General features: G+C 36.0%; 1 protein-coding gene across 1 annotated transcript in view; it reads right to left on the bottom strand.

Moving 5' to 3' along the window:
• The window catches only part of LRRC7 (leucine rich repeat containing 7), a 508,503-nt gene that overhangs the window by 16,620 nt on the left and 465,832 nt on the right, over window positions 1–26,051 (bottom strand). Inside the window, exon 28 of the mRNA XM_081818633.1 lies at window positions 12,863–12,937. Coding sequence (XP_081674759.1) covers window positions 12,863–12,937 — 75 coding nt within the window. The remainder of the gene's footprint in view (window positions 1–12,862; window positions 12,938–26,051) is intronic.

The following is a 26,051-nucleotide window of genomic DNA, read 5'->3' as shown; positions in this document are numbered from 1 at the left end:
CATTTCTTAAACCACAGTACATCTAACAAGAAAAATACTAGGACACAGAAATGTGAATCCATGAAAACCCATATAACTTAGAAGTATAAATTTGTTTTGAATTGAAGAATATCCTTCTCTCTCCCACCCTCCCTCCTCTCTCTCTCTCTATATATATACATATACATATATATACATATCTCCTTTAATATATATAATAACATTTAATTAATGGAGATGCCTATTAAAGTTGGCATTGGCTGTTTCAGTGGCAGGAAACAGTAGTTGGGTAGAACTTTGGGTTTGTTTCACAGCCCAAATTTCTTGCTTAAGTTGTAGTTAAAACCAGACAATTGGGTTCCATGTGATGTTATTTCTGGTCAGATGTGGGATAGAGAACACAGCATATGGTACATTCTTCTTTTTATTCTCAATCTGTATCTGACATCAGGAAAATAGCAAACTTTGGTGAAATGTATCCTTATTCCACTGTATTTTTGAGAAATATACTAACTACCTAATGTCTTCAATTTGACCAAAAAACATACCTGAACTGTGAATTAAATTTAACTTTATTTATTTATTTCCTTATTTTAAGTAAGCTCGATGCCAGCATGGGGCTGGAACTCACAATCCTGAGATCCAAGAGTTGCATGCTCTACTGACTGAGCCAGCCAGGTGCTCCTACATTTAACTTTAATAATGGAGTTCTTGAATGTCCTTAATAATAACTTTGTGAGTGCTCAGATTTCTCTATCAGAAGACTCGAAACCTAGAATTGCAATGAACTCACAACCCACCAAGATTTTTCAGGCAATTGTTTGAAATTTCAGTATCTTAGTGTTTCAGGGAAAAGGAATGCTCTAGGATTTGGAGATCATGAATGGTATATTGTCCACCATTAGACCTCACCATTCCTGGTTTTAGGAACGGCCAGTCTCAAAATAATACCAATTTTAAGAGCATAAGTGGCACAGAACCCAGATAGCAAATTAATCATAGCTGCTAATTTTGAATGATACTTTTATCAAGAGGTCTTCAAAAAAAGGGTGTTCATTTCCACCATTTTTTTTCTTTCATTTTTTCAATCAAAAATGTGTGTTATGTATTAACTGTGCCCAAGGCATTGTGCCTGGCACTGGGGATAGGAGCAAGAAAGAGATGAGACAGGGAAGGCTCCCCTCAAAGAGGTGACCATCCAGAAGGGGAAATTAGCCATGGACATAATTAAAAATAATGTAGAAAATGCCTTTCCTATAGTAGGCACTCAACAATTGCTGAATTGAATTAACATCAGAAGAGATAAATAAAGTACTAGGGTAGCTCAGTGGGAGGAAAAGGGAAGAAGGAAAATTTTCAGGGAAGCTCTTTTCTCCGAGGTCAATAACAAGAGTTTCCCCCGTACCCACACCTGGTGAGATTTCCCCCGTACTCACACCTGGCAAGAGTGTGATTAGAGAAGGGCCACAATCCTTGTCTCGCTCAAGCCTGGAGTCTCCTCCAGCCCTAGACATGTGAACAGTTGGCTATTTCAAGTAAACTCTTCAACAATCCATGTAGGGAAAAGAGTTTTAAGATGATCTAGGTATGTAATCATTTTTATGAGAATTTAAAAATAAAAATAACAGTGAACTTAGACCCTAGGCTTTAGCACAGGAACCAACCATAAAAATACGCTAATGTGGGGGGGCTTGATAGGAGGTGGGGTTAGTTTATAGATTCTTTTTTTTAAAACCAAGAGGGATAGCCCAATATGTGAAATATTTAAACAGAAATTTTCTGGAGAGATCAAAGAGGCAGTAAGAGAGTGAGAGAATGAGAGAGTGAGAGCAAGCATATCTAGGCTAATCCTGTTATTTTGTAAGTGAAAGAGATACACCTCAGAGAGGACAAGATACCTGACCGAGGCCACACATCCAGGGCTGAATTATCCCATACCATAATATTCGCTCTTATTATTTCTCTCAATACTTCACTGAAATAATAAGACCCCAATTGCTTCCATTGATCTGAACTGACATTTCAGTGATTATGATAAAATAATGAATATTTTCCCCTTAAAATTATTGCTATATCACCTCCTGACATAATTTGTTCTTTACAGTGCTTGCAAAACCTTAATTCTCATTCAGATTCCTATCAGGATTAACTTAAGTCATTCCAAAAATACTGGTAGAAATAACATTTAGTCCTAAAGTAGAATCTCCAGAAATGCTGAACCTCTCATTCTTATTATAGTGTTAACTCTGGCTTAATTGGGTTCTTGTAGGCATATGTGAGCTTTCTCTCTCAAAAATGGAAAGACTAAGTCAGGCTATCTGCTAGGACAGTGCCAGGAAACTTGAGAGGAAATGGATTAAAAAAGGAGAAAACTTTTAGGGTAGAATCTATATATTTGTAATTTAATTGAACAAGGGTAGAAGAAACAGACAAGAATCAGATTGTGATACCATTAACAGAAAGGAAGGAATAGCTTAGTTGGGAAGACAATGGGGTTTGAGGCCATGGCAATGCATGCAAGGGAAATGTTGATCATATATTTAGAAACAAGACACTGGGGTTCAGGAAGGAGGTCAGGGTGGCAGCATTAGCGACGGAAGTTAGGTTTTACTGCTGTTTGGTATTCACCACAAGGAATGCTGAGAGATTTATCAGAAAATAAATTTAAAAGGGAGCATTGTGAAAGAAGGGAAATCTAACCAGGGGAGCAAGATGGGGTTGCAGCTTGGGACATGTAAAGCAAAGCTGAAAGATAGTGTTTGCTGTTGCCCTGGGCATCGAGGAAAATCTGTCTGAAGTAAGGGAGGGGAAGGTGAAGCAGAGCCTAATCCTTCCTGCAGGAGGATGGCAGAAAACTGGTTCCAGCTCAGTGGCCGAACTGAAGAACAGGGATTCTCACGGGACTGATGTGCGGAGGGGAGAGAACAGGACAGCAGGGCTCCTGGGAGATCCGGGCGGAAGGATAACTGGGAAGAGCTGTCAGGAAGGGGATCAAGGTACTGTGCTCACAAAAGTAGCAGGAAATCTAAGAGAATCAAATATTTTCCAGTGGCCCCAGTGAACCCTAGCTTTCTGCAAGAGAGAGGAAAAAAAGCAGGGAAAAGGCATAGCTCCTGAAGTCTGGCCTTGTATCTGGGTCTGTTTCCAACAAAACAGGCTTCAAGATATTCCGAACCACGGTCCAGGCTCTGATTCAAGGCTAGAAAGATTCCTCATATAAACCAGCTTTTAATATTGCTTTAAACCATCAGCTTTTAGTTTTCATGCTTTGTAAGTGACAAATGAGAGTTATACAGTTGGAAACTGTATAGCTGATTTCCCAGAAGGAAATAAAGCAGGTTGATAACTTAGATCACTGAGTCAAATAAACACTAGGACTCTACCTGTAATTTTTAGTCCCCAGAAATATTTTGGATCTAAAAACTAGAGCTTTGGGAAACCTCAAGAGGCCTATTTAAAATGCCACAACTAGGGACTGCCTGGTAATGACTTCAAAATACCAGGAGAACTCTGAAAGATCAGAAAGCACATTATCTTAGAAAGTTTATTAAAGATTAAATGGGTTAATGTATGTCAAGTGCTTAGGCCTGGCACACACTATAAACCAATCGAATGTTACCTCCTACTATTAATATTACTTCAATATCACTTTCTTGAATTTTCCTTAAGTCACAAGAATAGAAGGACAAAATGTCAGAGGAAGGGACTTTCTTTTTCTTGTTTAGTTAACTCTATTTTTTCTTTTTTTCTTTAAAGATGAAAATGTGAAGATTGGAGACAGTGCATGAGATATCCAAACTCATAGAACTAGTGACTAGGTGGGAATTTATGTTACAGTAGTCAACTCAGTAACTTGGCACAATTTGTTTCATTGGATGTTGTGAGGTTGTTAATGAATGTTTAGGTTCATTAAATGAACTCAGTTTTTATTTATTTATTTTTTTAAAGATTTTATTTATTTATTTCAGAGAGAGAGAATGAGAGAGAGCACATGAGAGGGGGGAGGGGCAGAGGGAGAAGCAGACTCCCTGCCGAGCAGGGAGCCCGATGCGGGACTCGATCCTGGGACTCCAGGATCATGACCTGAGCCGAAGGCAGTCGCTTAACCAACTGAGCCACCCAGGCGCCCTGAACTCAGTTTTTAATATGAATTGAGCCATTTCTTGACATGGAACATTGGTTTAGGCCTGATGCCGGGGAAACAATGACAGAGGGGTTGGGAGAGGTGTTTGAAGGAGATAGAATCTCAGTTCGAAAGAACCTTCTCCTTCCACTGTTAGGACTCAAGAGCAAAGGGAACTTTATTGTTAAAATGAATTTGGCTATCTGGCTAACATCTTGGACACTTCAGACAGGAAATCAGAAAATTATGTTACTACGTTTGTGTAGGGCTTTTCCAGTTAAAATGCATATGAGAAGAATAGTAATATTTCAGCTAGTAATGTTTTGTGGTTGTCTTATGTGTGTGAATAGAAGAAGACCTGAGGAAGTAAAGGCCACTACTGGGCAATATTGATTGATTGCAGGGTATAAATCCAATGATGCTTTGAAAAGTAAATGCAGGGACGCCTGGGTGGCTCAGTCAGTTAAGTGTTTGCCTTTGGCTAAGGTCATGATCTCAGGGTCCTGAGATCGAGCCCCGCGTCAGGCTCCCTGCTAAGTGGGGAGTCTGCTTCTCCCTCTCCCTTTGCCCCTGCTCGTGTGCTCTCTCTTGCTCACTTTCTCTCTCAAATAAATAAATAAAATCTTTAAAAAATTAAAAAAAAAGAAAAGTAAATGCATATAATCTACCTTTGTGCATTTGATATTTTGAATATACGTGTATTATAAGTACAAAATATGATTTGAAGAATGAAATTTTAAATACATAAAATACATTGTCACAGTTGGTCACATATATGTTTTATATAAACACAGTCTATTATAATAAATGTGTGCACTTTAGAGGAAATAGCAATTTAATGAAAAATGAGATATAAATGAAATGGCTTATTAAATTAAAATGAAGTTAATAAGAAAAAAATTCAGGAAAGAAAAGATATTCTGAAAATTTTATGCTTCAAGAATATATAATTAATGGGTTTCTGGCTTTAGCTGATTTGAAAGTATAAAGGAACATTTTACTGTATAATCTTGATACTGTTTCTAGAAGATATCCTGCCTTTTTAAAATTCCACTTGACATTGGTGCCATAAAATGTTTTTTAATTGTCCCTTTGCATGATTTAGACATGAAAAGATGGAGGGCTAATGAAATTGTATTTACAATTACAACAAAAAGTAGAGCTTTGCAATTATGGTTCATCAATTTACTGTAAAGCCTACTTGGTTTCTGGATTTCATCCTCTTGTTCCTTCCAAGATTTATCTTTGATTTCCTTCTGGTAAATGTTTTGTTAAATGGGTAAATTATGGATGTTTATACTACAGAAATTCTACAGAGGATGCTGTAATTCTCCCAGGAATTTTCTTGTATCCTTATTATTCAAAGTTCTAAATTTAAAAACTAATTGCTAAGAAGGCTTGGCCACAAGGTTGGTGGTATTATCCAATAAGAAGGACGGCATAACTCTTTTAGAATCCAAAAAAGAAATGGGATTAGGGACTTAGGTGTGTGATTTTTGGTTGATTGAAACTCACCCTCAGGGACAAACATTTAAAGGGGCAGTACACATGTATTTTGTACATTAGATATACATTAACATCTTTGAAAGCCTATAGTTCTTGAAATGAGGGAAAACTAAAAAATACAGCAACCATATTAGAGCTACAAGGGCAAGACTTCATGGTGTTTGATCCCGACAGTCAGACATTATGAGGAACAGTGGGAGTCTTCAATAATCATAATTATGTTTCACATTGGCTACCTGGAATTCATTCTCATTTCAGAGTTTTAATCTGATAAAGTACTCTCATTAAATATTGGCATATATTTGGAGCTGAATATACTGCATGGTCAATACTACATTGACTTTATGCCAAGTCATTTGAAAAATTTTCCTTTCTATCAAAAATCTGAACTACAGATTTTAAATTCTTAGAGAGTTCCCATGAAAAATTTACATTGCACTTTTTAAATGTGAGAAAGTTTGAAGTCTTAATGGCTTTTACTGCAGTATTAAAAAAATCTTCATAGAATTAAACACAGAGAAGAATTTCTCTTCTATCTTAAGTGCACACACGTATTGCAGCTTGAATGTTTCATGAATTCTGGCTCAAAAAAGACATGGCAAGCTAGAATAGACTCAACTACAGATTGTCAGTTATTTGTTTAAAAATTTGGGCATGGAACTGGTAATAAGTAGTAATCCTGAAGACATTTACTTATTTATCTGCTCTGATTTTATTTTATTTTATTTTTTTTAATTTTATTTGGGAGAGAGAGAGAGAGCACATGAGAGGGGGGAGGGTCAGAGGGAGAAGCAGACTCCCTGCCGAGCAGGGAGCCCCATGCGGGACTTGATCCCGGGACTCCAGGATCATGACCTGAGCCGAAGGCAGTTGCTTAACCAACTGAGCCACCCAGGCGCCCCATCTGCTCTGATTTTAGGATGCCTGTTTTCTTCTTATCAAGTATGTTGAATGAACATCTCTAACAAATGAATTCCCTACCTTGGTTTGCAAAGCAATTCCCTGACAAGCTATATTTTATTTCTTTTAAGAGAAATAGAAACTGCAAAATGAACAGAACTGCAAAATCAATCTCTCATTTTCAGGAGAGATTGGTCTCTGCTGACTAGAAAACTTGCTCTTAAAAGAAGACAGACTGGAAGTTGATTTTATCAAATGCTGAAAGTCACCTTCTTTCCTCTCTTCCTCTTTCGTTTTCTGCTCAGGTAATTTTGGGCATGTCTACTTCCTGGGCTAGGTTATGTAAGGCCATTCTTTGTTACATTGTTCACATTGCTTGGCACAATACTTCCTACACAGTGGGTATTTAATACATGTTTTCCAAACATATAAATAGAAAATGTGATGAATATGATGCTAGCAGTAAAATTTGTTCCAGTAAAATCAGTATTGTATAATGGAAGAAACTCAAATAAGTCATTTAGCCTCTGTCAACAGTAGATAACTTGTGTGGTATAAATGAGACTCTGCTTAATTGTTACTTTTATTTCAGCCAAATTATGGAAGTTAGAGCCAGTCTAATGAACTTAACTTGTTTTTATTGGTTTTCCTGTTTTCTTTATTCTGTATAGTATTGAAGTTTTGATTTGCAATATGTATTTACTCAATCTTTTATTAGTTCACTGTACTGAATTTCATAAATTGAATAAGATATGCGGTGACACTCTGGTGTACAAAACCATACACATTTTAAAAAATTATTTTTTTGTTGTCTTCTAATCAAATTGTATTAAAAAATCTTATTCTTCAGTAATTTCTCTGAACATTAAGAATTATGTGATTACTGACCCCTTCCCCCCACCTTTCCCTCAACCTCTCTGATGTTTTTGATTGATTTTCTTTTTTTTATCTTTTTTTTTTTTTTTAGGATTTTATTTGTTTATTCATGAGAGACAGAGAGAGAGAGAGAGAGAGAGGCAGAGGGAGAAGCAGGCTCCCAAGGAGCAGAGAGCCCGATGCGGAACTCGATCCTAGGACCCTGGGATCATGACCTGAGCCGAAGGCAGACACTTAACCATCTGAGCCACCCAGGCGCCCTGTTTTTGATTTTCAACCACCAAATAAGATCAACTAAAAAAAAAAGCATTAACTCATTTGACCTTGTTGGGAAATGCTTTAGTGAAATTTCCAAATAGCTTAAGTTTATTTTTTTAAGAGTCCCATACTTCATTGTAACCATAACAAAAATTTCTCACTCTACTTTTTGTATCCTTTTTGGGAGAAATTTTTAAAAATTCAGAGACATTATACTCTAACCCATTCCAAATGACTCATGATGATAATTATGAACATGAACACTGCGGGATAAAGCTGTGGGCCCATTTAGATGCTTCTATAAGAAACATTTCCCAAAGTGTGTTCTGTGGAGGTAGTTAATTGATGTTGTTAGTAAAGAGGGCTATATGGTTAAAAATGTTGGGACATATAAGTTTGTAAGATTTCTCAGGTTCTGAAATGCTTAATACATTGTGAAATCCTGAAACAAAGGACAGACTCTGAGGTGGCTCCGAAACTTCTTCGACTAAGGAATTCCTTTCCAAAAAGATATCGTAAGGGATGCCATTGGGAAACACTCTATCTTCTATACTGAATAACTACTGTACTCTTTGAATTTTTTTTCTATCTTTTAAAGGAAGTTTCTCTCTCTTCTTGGACAATGAAAGTGTCAGTTCTGACCTCTTGCTTCTGGCAATGTGCCTGGATCTGAGGCTTTCCTCTTGGTGGTCTGGAAAGCTAGGTAAAAGATTCCAAGTATGAAATAAAATCTTTCTTAAGAGTAAAGGCATGAAATTTAGTGCATGGACTTTGTGACATTAATTATGGCTTCTCAGAAGCACTTTGCTTTGTGGTTGTTGAACAAATAAGCTTTAGCTAGGTAAGATAATACTGTTAGCAGCTAACCACACCTACTGGTCATTCAAAGAAGCATAAAACTTCCATTCAGACAAGGAAGGCTTGATCCAGTGGTCAAATAAGATATAGCACTATCTGTATACAGTAGATTCAGGCAGCTGTGGGTATTTCATATAGACTTTGGGGGAAATCTAAACTTTCTTCTCACATTCTGAGCCTTGAAAGCTGTATCTTAGTACCTCCTCCCCACCTTCATCCCCATGCCAAGCCCCCTGCAGGTTTCAGTTCTCCAACTCAGGGCAAAACCTTAAAATCCTAGGGTTTTCTTTTTTTATGCCTGTGATCTCCCTCTCCAGTGTTCTCTCCTTGAACTCCACACTCACTCATTCTGACAGGAGTTTCTCCCCTCTGCTCCTGAGCACTGCTGTCAGGCTAGCCCACAGCTAGTCCTCCTACTACTCATCTTCCTTTCTCCTCTCTGGTAAGCCTGGAGTAACTCCTCTTCCATCAAGAGTAAGCTCTCTTGTCTTGATAAGGGACTCTGAGCCAAACAACCTACCAAAAGCTGACTAAAATTTCATAGACTTACTCATTCAGAGTGGGTTCTTGATTTGTCTATATGAGTTGTAGAACCAAGATTTTTTAAGACTAGAAAAAAAGGGGAAATATCTGATTTGTTTGAATTATCATATCTTTTGATTATTCAATTTGGTATCTTAGAGATAGGGTCATCGACCAGGAATATATTTTGGAAAACACTTAAAATTATGGTACACTAGAAGAGACTATGAAATAATCTTCAAATAGGTTTCATATTAGTATGCCTTTATGAGAAAACTCTGTTTTGATAACTGGTAAAACCTGCATGTCATTAACAAGTATCTATAAATCATTTATTTTCTCTTCTCCTGCCAAAGTTAGGCTCCTGTCTGGGGAATGCGGTGGACAGGTACATGAAGAGGATAGGGTTTGACTACAGTGATAGAATAGAATATTATACTTATAAATATAATATGTAATATAATGTGTAATATACTTATACAAATGAGCGTTAGGCTATAACTGTGAACCATGTTAACTATCAAGTACGATATATTCTTTTTTTTCCAGTCTATTCATCTTTTCAACAGAGTAACTATAATTAATAGATTTTCTATATTTTAATATATTTTGAATTTAAATGTATAATAAATTAGATTGAATATTTTAACGGGAAAGAACATTAGAAAAAAGAAACTATGATGTTAAACCAACGAAATTACCACTTCAAAAATGGTCAAATATTGGCAAATTCACATGGTTCAATCTAATAACATTTTTTAATGATGCATGTGCTTACACTTGTTCTCTCTCTGCCCTGTTAGATTTGACTTTGTGGAGGAGGGTGAAGCTGGGTGGGATCAGTTCTCCCAGCCTGGTGGCTAGCTCCTTTTCCACAGGGTCTTAAAGCAACATGATTCACTAAATACAGTAGGTCATTTGAATATGTTCATTAATTACAGTGTATTTATTCTGGGAAAATGAACAGTAAAATGACAGAAACATCATGTGAATATGTTTTAATTAAGATTATCTCTTAATGCACACCTTTTTATGTAATTCCAATAATATATTCATGATCCCATAACAGAGTAAGAAGAGAGTAGTGGGTAAAAAGAGTTACAGACAAAGAAAGAGAAAGCTCTTCTATAATAAATTTGGGGCTTGGGGGAGATTTGGGAAACGTGTATCTTTTTTGCTATTTAGTGTCTCTTTTGCTATTTGCTGTTAACTGCCATCACTTAGGGGGCTCATATGTTGTTTTTGTTGTTGTTGTTTATTTCTTTGTTCCTTTTACCTTGATTTTCTAAGCTGTTACATTGTCATCAAGGCTTGTAAACAAATTTGCTCCTGTGAGGACATATTTTAAGGATCTTCTAAATGAGAGATAACTCATTTTTTCCAGTGTTCTTTAAATGAAGAGCTGATAGTGTTATAGACAAAAATATAATTTGCCCTCTTAGCATCTGATGCTGGCAATGATTTCAGTTTAGAATTAGCCGTTCTTATCTCTTTCAGAAAGTGTAATTGGCTCACTTGTGCTTTTTAACTCATAGGAGTGAAACTGTAAATATAGTAATTTATTTGATTACAGTCTATGTGCATTTTCTTTTGCTGAAAATGGACTTTGATTTTATTGTACTAGATACAAATGAGTTCTAGAGCAAAAATAGAATGTTACATCTTTCATAGTCATTTGTGGAGTGAAGAGCCTACCCAGGTTGCAGCTCTTCTGCAGACTCTCGGCTTTTAACAGATTGTGTTTATAATTCCTTCCTACTTCTTGCATTAGGAAATGATTCCTTGGTGCACTTTGCTGTTGTTGTATACCTCTGAGGGACTAGAAATACTCAACCCTCATGTCCTCACATATAATCCTTGTAGAACCACACAGTCAGAAAAGAGTATTCTAACCCTGCAACTAGACACTAACTGAATTCTCATTTCCCTTCTGCAGGATATCTATATTCATCTATACTGATTATCTATCTATCTGTCTATCATCTATCTATCTATCTATCATCATCTATCTACCATCTACCACCTGTCTATAGATATATGAATACATAACATTTTAACATATAACAAACATATATATATATATATAAATACACACACACATATCTTCTGAATCCAGAGAGAAAAGTCTTTCTTTTGCTACCTCTGTCATGGATGAAGGCCACTCCCAACCTTGTCTCAAGCTATGGAAGGCTTCTCTAACCGGCATAGCATTCAAATAGATCAGAGATCTGAGATTAACTGGCTGCATTGTTTTTCAGACTCAGAGATTCAAAATAATTTCTTTGAAATTGAGTAGAGGAAAAAACTAGCCATTTCCTTTGCTAAACAGCAGCATTTACCAAGTGTTAAGGAATTACATTGTGAGTTTATTCTTGACCGTTTTTCATGGAAATTTATAAAATTATTGAACAGTTGAATTTTTAAGCTGAGGGGACCTCAGATATAATATAAACCACAGTTCATTTTACACATAATAATTGTGAGTCCCATAGACATGGTATAAAATGCTTAAGATCAAAGGGCCAGTTAGGAGATAAAAAACACATAGAACTTCCATAGCAAAATGGTAAAAATAAATTTAGATTATTTTATGGGTCTTTTTTGTCTCAAGATTTTAACTCTAAAGATCAACTGCTGGCTTGGTCTCCTGCTTGCACAGAATGGACTCAAATCTGTTGGATGCTATTTCTACTGTGACATTGCTATGGGTTCGAGCAACCCATAGTCTTCAGAGAATTAACATTTTTGAAAACTTGAGTTTTCATGAGCTTGCTAGTTTAAAATATTTCTGAGAATAAAATATTAAGGCTATATATACATATAATACATATAAATATATGTATATATGGTTATAGAGGGTTTCTACTTCTCTAGAACTTTTTGAAAGTGTTCAGTAAATAAAAGATAGACAATTTCCTCAGAGCTGAGTTTTGTGGGGTCCTTGCATTGTTGTAACCGTTTGCAGAGCTAGTCTAACTAGAAGGTTCCTTTCCCACATGTCCTCTCTTCTCAGTGTCCTTATATCTTCAATATATTATGTGGAACCATTTCATAATTGCTCCAAATGGTTAAATATCTGTAATTTCAGACAGTTCCAGCTAGCTATATAGTGGGGAATTTCAGGGTCATAAGTCAAAATACTGAATCTTAAACAAATCGATGATGCTTAAGGGCCTTTATCCGGGATGTAGGAAATGATTAAGCAGAAGTGGATTCAGAGAGAAGAACAAAGAATGCAAAATGGTTATACCAAGCATTTACTTAACTGTGTACTGGAGTGACCCTTTTCTGTTACACAGAGCTTTAAGTTAGGGAAAAAGCCTTTCCATCAGACAGTACATTTTAATAAGTCACCTTATATATAGTTAAACTTCTTTTCAAGTATCTGAGATGGGGGAGTAGGGAGATATAACCATGCATTTCACAGTAGTCAAACAGTATAGCTTACTGTTGAGAAATTAAATATGGACCAGTCCCTTCTTCCTCATCTAAAGTCACAAAGATACTCTATTTCAGTACTCCATTACTCTTACTTATACCTGATAGCTATGCATAGATTCTTATATGTTTCAATTCTTCTTATATTACCAATTCATACTGGTAATATATTCATATAAACAAAAATATGCAGAACATCTACCATGTGCCAAATACTGGAATATATAGGATTATATCAGATTGAATTTGTTTCTGACTTGCCTCTTAACCCCCACCCCAATAAAGACAAATAAGAAATGTGAAAGGGCTTATTGCCAATCATTTAATTCAAGTCACTCAATAGCATGGTTACATATCTGTTTTAGTGTGGCATTTGAAAGCAGTGCTTTTTATCTCTCTTACCTGAAGGATCTTATCACCAGGCTGCAGCAGGTTGGATGCTGGTCCATCAGGCTGAACCCTAGTAACAAAGATACCCTATAAGTCAGAAGTAACAGAGGTTAGGATTGTATTATCAAGAACTAGGCCTAGTTAAAAAATTTTCATTTACATAGAAAACAATGAAAACAGATTAAAAACCGTTTACACATGTAAGCGGCAAAGATTATTATAGTATTTTTTAAGCAAAGCACCACTCTTCAAGTCAAGTTTAAGAAAAGCAACATCTTTACTTGCATAACAAAAGCTGATCTTGTTTTTAAAGTGCACTTATGATTTATAAATTAATTTCATGACATAGTCTTAATTTCTTTCCTAAATAATTTGAAATATGGTACTAAACCATCTTTTATATAATTCAGAAATCATCCTAAGTTATTCTTCATTGAAAATGTCTTCTATTTGACAGGTTGTAAATTCAGTGTACACTTTTAAAACCGTATCAGAATTACATATAGATACTGGTTTATTTCAATCAGTATTACTTTGTATATTACTGGAAATTTTAATATAAAACATATATGAACAAATTAAACATAAGAAAATTCCAATATGCATTTTAAACATAAAGTTTCTGCTAACGTAGTTACAAATCCTGAAACTGATTAATTTATTTTATAAAAAAGTCAAATTAATTTTGTTGATCATGTATATAAAGCAAGCATTTATTGAATGTCTACCATATGCTAGGACTCGATTACTAGTGTTATAGAGATATAGAGAATATAATTTTTGGCTTCAGTGAGCTCATAATATAGTAGAAGAAAAGTCAAGAAACCAACAATTATAAAAAATTAAAAATATAAATAATTTACATAACAATATGTATTAAATAATAAAGATGATATCTCAATACAGTTGACATTATTTTTTTTAGTTCCTAAGAAGTATTAATCGAACAGAAGATAATATTGGAGTGTCATTGCCTGTTATTTAGGAAATCATCTTATTTGTTGATTTGTAAACTTAACGCCTCTCACTTAAACCCATTAACTTTATGTATGTGTGTGTGAATGGTTTAACAAGAAGGCCCTAGTTGAAATACTTCTATGTGTGTTTTCATTTAGCATTTCAGATCTTTATGAAAGTTATTAATTTAAAGCTGTCGGATGATTTTTATCTTTCTGATTTTAATCTGTTTTTCTTTCCATTTAAAAACGAAACTGTGGACAGCCATCAAAATCCTTAGAAAACTGCATAACTTTTAACCAGTAATGCAACTTCTAGAACTTACCTTAAGGACGTAACTAGACAAGTTGCAACATTCATATGATGAACTAATATGTTCATCATAGTATTATTTGTAATAATAAAAGTTACAAACCATACCTAAAGGTCTAATAACAGAGAATTGATTAACTAAATTACAGTAAATTCACACAATAGTACAATATGTGATCATTAAAGTCCTAGATGGGAGTTACAGAAATATCCTAGTCCTTAGTGAAACAAGCAGGTTATAAAACATTATACTCTATGATACTATTATTATGCTATGATACTATTTTTGCTGAAATATGTTTATATGCATATTTGTGTGGGGAAAATATCTAGAAGGATATATTCCTAAACATTAATCGTGGTTATACTGGGGAATGAGACTTCATATGTGTATATATATATATATACACATATATGTATACATATATATATATATACACATATATGTATACATATATATATATTTCCTTTTTGCTTTATGTCTTTTCTAATTTTTCTACAATAATTATGTACTACTTATAACATCAAGAAAATAATAATAAAAACTTTAAAAAAATTTTAGGTTAACAGTGTCACTATTCAGAGTGATGCTCAGCTAGTTACTTTTGTCTATTCAGTTGTACAAATGGCCAATTCAAAAGGAATAAGAAAACGGGTTGTTTGAAAAGGACAGTAACAGAAGGCACGATGGTGAATCCACCAGACCAGGGAATGGCACTGGTTGTGAAAACAAATATAATCCCCATGGCCCTTTACACACCGGGCACATAACATTCATGCCATCAGTCCAGGAAACTGTATATGCTTGGTCCTTCTGTTAGTCCCCCTCTTTGCTATCCGGGTCTCTGTACAACAGGCAGAATGCCCTCGCCCAAAATAAGCCACTACATCTCTGGGTGCTGGAGGTGAAGTTGTTCTCTTTATCCCAGCAGTCAACGTTGGGCTACCTAGTTAATTTTGATTGCCTTTCTTCAGCTTATTCTATGGGAACCATTTTAATAATGTTTGCATGAATCCAGACCATAAGAGCTAAATTACCACCATTGTATCTGCAATGCTGGAAGGAACTTGTAATGCTCCACAACCTGACTGCTGACAGAATACAAGTGTAATGTACGTGGCAGGTTTAATTTCATCCATCACAAAGCTCTGTGGGATTCAACCGCTGTTTTGAAGACTTGCTGTGTTGTTGTTGTTGGTTTTTTTAGAGATTTATTTATTCTAGAGAGAGCGGGAGCAAGCCTGGGGAGGGGGGAGGGAGAGAGAGAGAGAATCTGAAGCAGACTCCCTGCTGAGCGCGGAGCCTGACGTGGGGCTGGATCCCACGACCCTGAGATCATGACCTGAGCCGAAATCAAGACTTGGATGCTTAACCGACTGAGCCACCCAGGCACCCACTGAAGATTTGCTTTGAAGTTTACTCTATAGTGGCCTGAGTCTTCCAAAGCATTTATTGCTGCTTTCTAAAGCTTTAATATTTCTTTTCAATCAATACATTTCCTCAACTAAGAAACTGCTACTGCCCACTGGTATAGTCTTTTTTTTTTTTCTATATATATACAGATATATCTTATCAGGCAGCATACTGACACATTAGTTGAAGCAGATAGCAATGAGTTTTATGTTTGATAAGGGTCTGTGGCATTCAGAATTTATGGAGGTGGAATGTTTCCCAAAACACTGCCTGCAAAGGCCAGTGCCCTGATTTTTCACTGTATTTATGTATATACATACGGCCATATGAGAAAAATACCTCTGAACCCATTTTGTGGTATCTGTTATGATGAATATTGATGACTTTGGTACAGTTCTGGAAAAGCTCAGGTAGTAATGTGTTAGTCTCCCTCTCAACAAATTCATTTTATTCTGAAATTTCAAAGAATGCCCTGGCCCTGATGACAGAATTTGGTGAGGAATCAGACTATTTGTATTCTGAACATTAGAACAGGAACTTCCCACTGGTTGGTAAAAAGCCATCATGTATGTATCAAAGATCCATATCATGGCATCTGGTCAATTTTATAACACTGCGGAACTCTGTTCAGTTTCTTGTAACATTTGGTTGAGTGTTAAATGTGGGACAAACTACCATGTAATACATTCAGAACAAACAAAACAACTTATACCCCTAAGGTTATAGCAAAACCATTTTGCCCAAGGAAGGAAAATGCCTCAGTAACTCTTTTTCAACAAGGCAGTATATATTAGTATTTTGTGGCTGCTGTCAAGTTATCACAAATTTAGTGGTTTAAAACATCACAAATTTATTCTTATGGTTCTGTATGTTAGAAGTGCAAAACTGGTCTTACTGGGCTAAAACAAAGGTGTTGGCAGGGCTGCATTATTTTCTGGAATCTCTAGTGGAGAATCCGTTTCCTTGTTTTTTCCAACTTCTAGTAAATGTCCACATTCCTTGACACATAGTCCCCCTTTTCCATCTTCACAGCGAGCAGTTGTATTTATCTCTGACCATTTTTCTGTATTCACATCTCCTTCTGATCATAGTCAAGAAAGATTCTTTCTTTTTTTTTTTTAAAGATTTTATTTATTTATTTGAGACAGAGAGAATGAGAGAGAGAGAGAGAGAGAGCACATGAGAGGGGGGAGGGTCAGAGGGCGAAGCAGACTCCCTGCTCAGCAGGGAGCCGGATGTGGGACTCGATCCAGGGACTCCAGGATCATGACCCGAGCCGAAGGCCGTCGCTTAACCAGCTGAGCCACTCAGGCGCCCAAGATTCTGTATTTCTAAGGACCTATGTGATTAGATTGGAAGCCCACCTGGATCCAGGATAATCTCCTCATCTCAAGGTCCATAATTTTAACTCACCTGCAAAGTCCTTTTTGCCATGTAATGTAACATATTCACAGATTCTAGGCATTAGGATGTGGCTATCTTTGGGCTGGGGGCGGGGGGGGGTTGCATTTTTTCTGCCTTCCCTATAGTGTAAGAAGTAAGAGCAGAGCTCTGGAGTTAGCCTGTGTTCACCATTAAAAAATTGGGCAAGTTAATTAACTTTTGTGTACTTAACTTTCCCTCATCAGTAAGATGGGTATAGTAATGGCAATACCTCATAGTTATTAGATTGAGTATATATATACAAAAACACTTAGAACAGTGGATGGCATTCAGTGTAGTGTCAATCAATGTTACCATAATTGTTGAAAATCTGAAAGTTGAGCTAAGATCCAAGGTCTTTATATCCAGTAAGACCCATACTGAGAGTTTCTGAGTCTCTAATTGTTCTAAATTTATTGTCCAGAAATTCTTCTTTACCCTCAATCTGGAGTATATTGAAAGACCAACATTTGTTATCTTTCCCTTGAATGCCCAGCAGTTAAGAGGATTTGCATCTCCTATTCAGGGAAGAGTATGGGGAGAAGGCTGGGAAGTCTCTACTACCTCATCTGTGGTTTTCCAGTGGTGGCTCTTAGTGGTAATGGTTCCAATTATTGTTCTCTCTCAGTAGTGGACATGGGTCCCAACTAGAGGGCTTCCTGATGGTTCTTAGTAACTTTCAGGGGCTACTTCCTTTGGTATCTCCAAGTCAGGATCATTAGCTCTTTACAGTAATAGCTGCTAAAATCTAGTTACTGACTTAGGTGTTACTAACACACTGTCTGAGTGTGTTTTTCTAATGTCTGACATTTCATGACCAGCACAATGGTTTTCCCCTAGCACCACCTCTAGAGAGCATCTCACAACAGAGCAATAAAATACGTACTGCAGCCTTTTCCAAAGAATATATGTTTGCTTTCCTCAGACACCGATATCTGGGTGTGCTTGAGTCAGACACAAACCTCCTGGACTCATGCATCACAGAGGGACCCACACACGTTTGCACCAAAGCAATCTAGAGAGGGCTGGCCAGGTGTTGCTAATAGGCATGACCTGTTGCCATTTCATTTTTCTTCCCCATTTTTAAAAAACCCGCCTTTATGCAAGTCATAAATGGTTTTGTTTTCCAAAAGTATCCTGAATAGGTTTTTAAAAAAGTTTTAACTTTTCACAAGTAATTTTGAACAGTAGTGAGTATGGGAGGTTTTTCATAGTGTTAAGATCTGATCTTGTCTTACTGGTTACCTAGTCTATACACCTCTGGACATAAACCTTAATGGACTTAGAAAGTTAGTCTACAAGGCCAACATTTAATATTCTAACTTTAGAAGAGAAAGGTACTTTATATGGCTTTTTAATGATGAAGGTGAATGACTCTGACAGTCTCAGCTGTTGTAAATGTAGACCCCAAAATAGAACTTGTCTTAAGGGAACTGCAACTTCAATTTATGAAATATGCTTTTCTTTAAAATTCTGAAAAATCCTGGCTCTAGCTGATGGTAAGAAATTGGTTTCTAGGAAGGCTGTATCTCAAATAAAAATCACATACTCTTATTATTACAATTCAGAACACATTGGTTAAATATTATAAAATATAGTATTTTATGCTTTCATATAATTATGAAAGTTCAAAAAGTGTTTCTGGAGGAAAAACTGACTCATAAAGAACAAACACAGCTATAGATTCAATAGATATTAAAGGTTTGTTTGTTTTGTTTTTTGTTTTTTGGTTTTTTTTTTGCCAAAAATGTGCAAATAATTTTTTTTTCTTGGGTTGGGAAAGGTTAATATGAAGCTATGTTGTAGCTCATGGAAGCAGAAGTACACACAATAGACTGCATTTACTTAACCCCTGTGATTCGTAGAGGACTTGACCTATCAAGGATATAAAGGTTTTAATCAGTAGTTCTCCTCTTTATGAATCAGAGTGTGATCACAAAAATTTTCAAATTAATTGCTGAGTGTCAAATCTTAGGCTTTGAATAATTTGCTACCTTAACAACTGAGGAATCTACATGTATCAAAAGAAGAGATTTATCCATGGCCATTAGAAACTAAAGGAGAGTGGGGAGGAAGAGAGGAAGAAGAAGGGGCATTGGCAGTGAATATGATGCTTCCGCGTATTAATGAACTTTAGTTGACAAAACAATGAAATGTAAAATCCATAAGAGATGAACAGAAATAATTGTTTAGAAGCCTAGGAAATTTGACCCTCAAGAGACAGAGATATAAATATGCTACAACTGACCAAAGTCCTCTAAAATTTCTCAAAAATCTTACGCATAGATATTTAAAGGAATAAACATATAGATGGTGTATACATTTCTTTATTAAACTCTCTTTCACACATTTTTAAATAATGTAAACATTAAAAAAGAAATCACTTGGCTACATTTGTAAAAGATTTATTAATAATTCATTGGAGCAAAAAGGAGACTGATAAAACCCATAGAAACTGACTACATGATTGCAAATACCCTAATGGCAATATAATGGAGATGATCCTAATGGATAAACTATACATTGTTTACCCTTTAGGCTTGCATCCTTCTTTTAGGTCATTTTAAAGGTTTGTTTAGTAGCCAAATTCATATATATATATATATACACTAACTACCAATATAGATAATAAATATATACACTATATATATATATATGTTTAGTAGCCAAATAACATAAACCTATATATAGTTTTCAAGATACTGCTCTTCTGACTTGCTAAAAGCATCCAAAAAGTAAGCTATTTATTCATCTTTATTTGAGATTCCCATAAGAAATGACAAATTGACTACTAGAATATTTTTTATAATTTCATGCTGATCATAATGCACTATTCTTTTTTGGGGGAAATTTGAATGTAAGTGTTAAAATTATGTTTGGTTTTGGTTACTTTATAATTACAATTTTCCTTTTATTAATTGCTCCAGTATTCCAGTTATTTATTTATTTTAAGATTTTATTTATTTATTTGACAGGGAGAGAGATAGCGAGAGCAGGAACACAAGCAGGGGGAGTGGGAGAGGGAGAAGCAGGCTTCCCGCCGAGCAGGGAGCCCGATGTGGGGCTCAATCCCAGGACCCTGGGATTATGTCCTGAGCCGAAGGCAGATGCTTAACGACTGAGCCACCCAGGCGCCCCTCCAGTATTCCAATTATTAACAAACAATGAAACATCTCTGGGATGTCTGTCCATTGTGACTGAAAGTACCTTTGCTTCCTGTTCGTATCTTAATGAAATTCTTGAGCTGAAAAAAATTTTCTTTCATTTGATTTTCATATTTTCTCTTAAAGGTAAATGATCAAACTCCTTCACATATTGTCTTTTCAGATTTTTCCTCTTTGAAAGAAATAAAAAATATTTTTCTTTCTTTTATTTCATGAATTCTTTAAAGCCTATATTTAATATGCCACCTCGAGGGGTAGTGAATATTTGGATTGCTGAGTTTGAACAGTTTACTGATTCTGTCAAAGCCCCTCGTGGCTTTTCCTTCCAGCTTCATATATAGCATAAAATAGTAGAAACTATTAGAAACAAGAGTAGGGGACTGTAGATGGCTGTGGATTCTTCTTTGTAGCAATTCCTAAAATAGTATCGGTAATCAGCTTTTTGATTATCATCACTGCAGGCTTCCTCAAAGCCTCTTCAATGGTATAATTTTTGACACTATTTCAAAATAATGAACTGCAAAGTGAAGAATTCAGTGAAAACTTTGTCACTTGTGCTAAAATAAGATTTTTGAAATGAAAAATTATTTTGTTGGAAGCTAGATTCAGTCAAACTGTGATTCTTTTAGACTTAAGTTTTGGTTTTATTTAATGGTTAACACGTCGTTGTATAGTTAGACCAGGCTAGAAGTATTGCTCAGAGGTGGCAGTGAGCTCAGGAGGTCAAAGTGATGAACACCCAGAAGGCACACAATTGTGAATTCCTGATACACTGACTGATGAAGTGGCTCTTAGGCCAAGGCTGTGCATTGGCAGTATAATGGGGAATGACAAAGAAGAATTTTTTTTGTTCGCTTTTGAGTCTATCTTCCTCTATTAGTTAAAATTTTACAGTGGCAATGTTTTCATTTATTACCTGTGCAACTTTTTAACAGGTGTAAGTTAAGGAAACAGGACTCTGCAGTTGTAGACATTTGGGACTAAGAATGTGTTACAGTTTTACAGGATGATGACTCGTGTCACCCAGAGGAAAAGCATTGAGACCTCCACGTGGCTGATGAATGGAAGGGAAGCCATTCACACTCAGGCAAAAGGTACCTAAGGAAAAGTGGTTCTTGATTCTCTATCTCTTTGCCCATTATCATTTTATAGTTCAGAAATGGAGTCCTTCAGGGGACTGAAGTCACCCCAGCTGGTGTGTCAGACAAACCGAACATACTGTGGAGTCTTTCTTACGGTAAAGGAAGTCCAGGTATCCCACTAAATTCGTCATTCAGAGTCAAGGTAGAAACATTTTTTTTTTCCCCAAGGAGGAAATAGAATGAACATACGATGTTTCTCATTCAAAGAGACTTTGGTATACTTCAGTAAACAAAGAGACAAACAAAAGTAAGATATGATTCTTCTTTAATCACTTTAATGTGTTTAGTCCAACACGAAAAGAAGTTGCTTCCTATTTCCTATTAATGAATGTCCTTGGGGGTTAAATGATAGTACCTTGTTATGGGAATGTTATTTGTATTATGGTGATGCGGTTTGATCAACTAGGTTTCAAATATAGGAAGTAGTTTTCTACTCCATTATACTTAAGACAGTAGAATTAGTTGCTGACCATGTATAGCTATACTAAATATATTGTAAAGGTGACAGGCAATTAAACAAATGCATATTTGCAATTTTGGGCCTCATGTAATAATCCTTAACTGTCATTATCTACTCATTGCTTAATCTAACTCTGGATTTATTAAAATAGATATGTATTTTTAAATATATATTTTAAGTATATATATATTTTTTGGTTAATTTTTTATTTTTAAAAAATAACACACTCTAAATTCTGATCTACTAGCTTAATTTTCTGGCATAGTTCTAAGACTTTCAGGTTAACTTGTCTTAGTCTCTCCTGGAACTCTATTCTCATCTGTCTGTGGCTTTCTCCCAATTTATTAGAAGGATCTTAGGGAGAATTTAAGTCAGAATTTGCAGAACTTAAGAACCAGCTCTTTGATGGGACGCCTGGGTGGCTCAGTCGGTTAAGCGTCTGCCTTCTACTTCTCATAGATGCAAGCATGTTGGAATCTCTAGCCCTGAAGGGCTTTCAGTCTGAAAGATGAAAATCTGATTTTGAATCCTTGTCATTTTTTTGATTAATTTTTTTCTTAAAAAAAAAGACACAGCTATATTCTACAAATACAGTCCTAGTTTCCCTAAGAGATAGTAATCACTAATTGAACCAAATCTGTGTTCTTTGGTAACTAAAGAAAGGGTTTGCAAAACTAGATCAGAAGGAGCAGGGAAGTTTAGAGTCAACACCCTTAGATGGGAAAAGAAAAAAAGCCAGGTAATAAGAGATAAAATCATAGGACTATGATAGGAATCTAAGACAAGTAAAAAAGAAAACCAAATAACTACAAAACACTTTTATCATGTCATTTTTCTCTTTTGGGTATGTGAAGAAATCATGAAAACTCAAAGAGCTGATTCTTTTTTTTTTTTTTTTTAAAGATTTTATTTATTGGACAGAGAGAGCACAAGCAGAGGGAGAGGGAGAAGCAGGTTCCCCACTGAGCAGGGAGTCCAATGTGGGTCTCAATCCCAGGACCCGGGGATCATGACCTGAGCCGAAGGCAGATGCTTAACCGACTGAGCCACCCAGGCACCCGCTTGGTATTTAATTTTAAAAATTTAGTTTTATATCTAGGGGCACCTGGGTGGCTCAATTGGTTAAGTGTCCAAGTCTTGATTTCAGCTCAGGTCATGATCTCAGGGTTGTGAGATCCAGCCCCACGTCAGGCTCCATGTCGGATGTGGAGCCTACTTAAGATTCTCTCTCTCCCTCTCCCTCTGCCCCTTCCCCTCGCCCCTCCCCCCCAAAAGAAAATAAAAAAGATAAAAAAATAAAAATTTAGTTTTATATCTAAAAAAGATGTTTTAATCCCTTTTTAACGTTAGTCCAAAATGCAGTATGTAAACAGTATTATCTCTATCCCTTGTTCCTGAATGTTACTTTCACATAATCCATATATTCTCCAAATTACTTTGCATTACATAATCACTTGAAGTAGAATTAAGGATAGGACAGATACATGTTATAGTATAAAATTAATATAGAAATATATAAAATAAATCATATGTGTCTAGCAGTACAAAATAAAGGACATGTGTTATATGCAGTTTAGTATTTATGCAGTAAATATAAATAATATGCTGTATGGAGTTGTAGACAAATGTGTTTTCTATTCTTGATTTTTATATCCATGAAGAACACATGACAAGAGATAGACATGTAGACTGTACCCTTTTCATAAGTAAGAGCATATCTCTGCAACTCTGTGTTTATGAATCACCCAATGCCATGAGGCTGAGCCACCTGGAAGATTATTCTTGTGCTTTCCTAACTTGCCACTGCCAAGTGTGCCTCTGGCAGTTATTATTCCTGGGTAAAGGTATCAAGTAAATGCTTTGATTCCGCACATCTAGTCCTTCTTCTCTTAATATTAACCATATACAAATTTTTATTTGATGCAATACCCATCTCCACACAAAGAAAAAGTCCCATTGTTTTTCTAGGTGAGGAAGGGGTTTGTAAAGGTGTTTAAGTCCTGTTTGCAGGCTGTTCTGGCATCTGGAGTCAATCTTTTAGAAGTCATCTAGGATAAAATAGAGTAAGGTATTCTAAATTCCAGGACATTTATGTAGAGCTTATTGGCAATTATATTTTACATTTGCCATGACTCCAGTATTTTTCCTGGGCTTGGGATTTTACCTGTACCACAGGCAAAGTAAGACATTTAAAAATTTTGAGAACATGGATTTACTTCTCCTATCATTTTTGTGTCTACATGCAGATTTCCCAAATCAGTAGAAATATGGGTAGGATCTATGACATCTGCTGAATGTGGTTATTATGTTCAAACTGTAGAGAATCAGTGATTGTTTGGTCCCAGTGTCCCAGTATGTATATTTTCTGATGTTCAGTGTTTTGAGGATATCTGTAACATGGCTTTCATTTTGATACTATGACTAGATAATTGTTCATGGGGCTGTTCAGTACTATGTTTAGAGCATATAGAGAAAGGGGCTATGAGTTTTCTTTAATATCTTTATTTTTTAAAAAAAAATTTTACCCATTTATTTGACAGAGAGAGAGTGTGCACAAGAAGAGGGAGGGGCAGGCAGAAGGAGATGGAGAAACAGGCTCCTCAGTGAGCAGAGAGCCCGATGTGGGGTTTGATCACAGGACCCCAGGATCATGACCTGAGCCAAAGGCAGAAGCTTAACCAACTGAGCCAACCCAGGCGCCCCTCTTTAATATCTTTAAACTTTAAGAGCTTAGTCCTTTCTCCTTAAATGAGGCAAGGAGGGATATCAGTCCCTGAATAATGAGCTATGTGAATGCATCATTAAAAATCCATTCATCTTCAGAGTCTTGGGCTGACCTATGAAGTCACTACAATAACATGGTATTAGTCATCCATTTAATCCAGTCTCTTCTTTCTAACAACATCAGGTGGAAATTGTATTGGTCAATTATTTGAATTTTGCAAACATGAATTATTATCCCATGAACATTTAAAAATAGGCAAAGATTACTGTGGTTTGTTCCATTGGCAGAATCACCACTATAATGATACCTTAGTCCAAAAGTTATGTAATTGCTCAGTAATCCACCATGTACAGTCCATTTCTAATTATCTAGGTTCATTAGAGAATACATGCTGACTTCCAAGGATTTGTTGAAACAAATATCTAGACTATGACTAATTAGAGGACTTTGTAATACTTTCAATATTAGAATATCACATTAGTCTCAACTCTACAGGGTATAAATTTGTCATGTGGCTCTTCTGCTAAGTGGCATTTGCAGAGAGAAGCATTCATCATAGTGTTTGTTAAGAGAAGAGGATTTAGAATCAGATCAATTTGTGTTCAAATCTTGTCTGCCACAGATCACCTGAATGACCTTGGACAAGTTAATTAACCTCTCTGGGCCTCAGCAAAATGAGGGATAATAATACTCAACTAACACAAGTTGTTATGAAGATCAGGTAAGTGTATAAAGAGCCTAATAGAGTGACCAGGACATTATAGATACTCAATAAAAGGCTGTTATTTTTATTACTTTTATTATTATCATCAGATTTGTTAGATCAAAATCTTTCATCTCTCTGTAGCATATGGCTATCCTGACAGCAATATTTCCTATGATAATAGACCAGATCATGGCTTCCATCCACTTTACTGGGAGGGCAAAAGCAAGCATTATGTAGGACCGTATTCATCTGGTTTTCTACAGTTTTCCCTTTCTAAGTATGTAAAAGCAGTTTTCACCTGGCAGTGAACCCAAAATAATGAACTCCGTGATAAGTGAATAGGTCTATTTAATTATTAAACCTTGTTCTGACATGAGCTGCAGGACTAACTGTGCTCCATCCATTTAGCCCCAGAAGACCATATTCAATTAGGACAACCTTGGGGTCTTTGAGAGGAGTTAAGCTTGTAAGACCAGGTGCTGTTAGAAGCTTTCAAAGTCTAGTACAAAACAGTCCCCATGTCTGGCTTAATCTTGAATTCCCTCTAAAGCCTCAGTTAACTTTTGGACCGTCTTAAGTGTTTTCTGCATAATCTCATGCTACCCCAGAATTTATTTTTATTTATTTATTTATTTTTTTAAAAGATTTTATTTATTCATTCATGAGAGACAGAGAGAGAGAGAGAGGCAGAGGGAGAAGCAGGCTCCCAAGGAGCAGGGAGCCCGATGCGGGACTCCATCCCAGGACCCTGGGATCATGACCTGAGCTGAAGGCAGATGCTTAACCATCTGAGCCACCCAGGCGCCTGCTACCTCAGAATTTAAAAGGGAACTTCTGCCAGACAAACAACACAGCTCACTTTTGTCCCAGCCTTTTGGGGTGACTACTTCATACTTCAT

The sequence above is a fragment of the Leptonychotes weddellii genome, chromosome 4, assembly GCF_054177405.1.
Source record: "Leptonychotes weddellii isolate Sample4059 chromosome 4, ASM5417740v2, whole genome shotgun sequence".
Lineage (NCBI taxonomy): Eukaryota > Metazoa > Chordata > Mammalia > Carnivora > Phocidae > Leptonychotes > Leptonychotes weddellii.
Note: the sequence above shows the minus strand (reverse complement) of the source record. Positions and strands in the feature narration are given on the sequence as shown.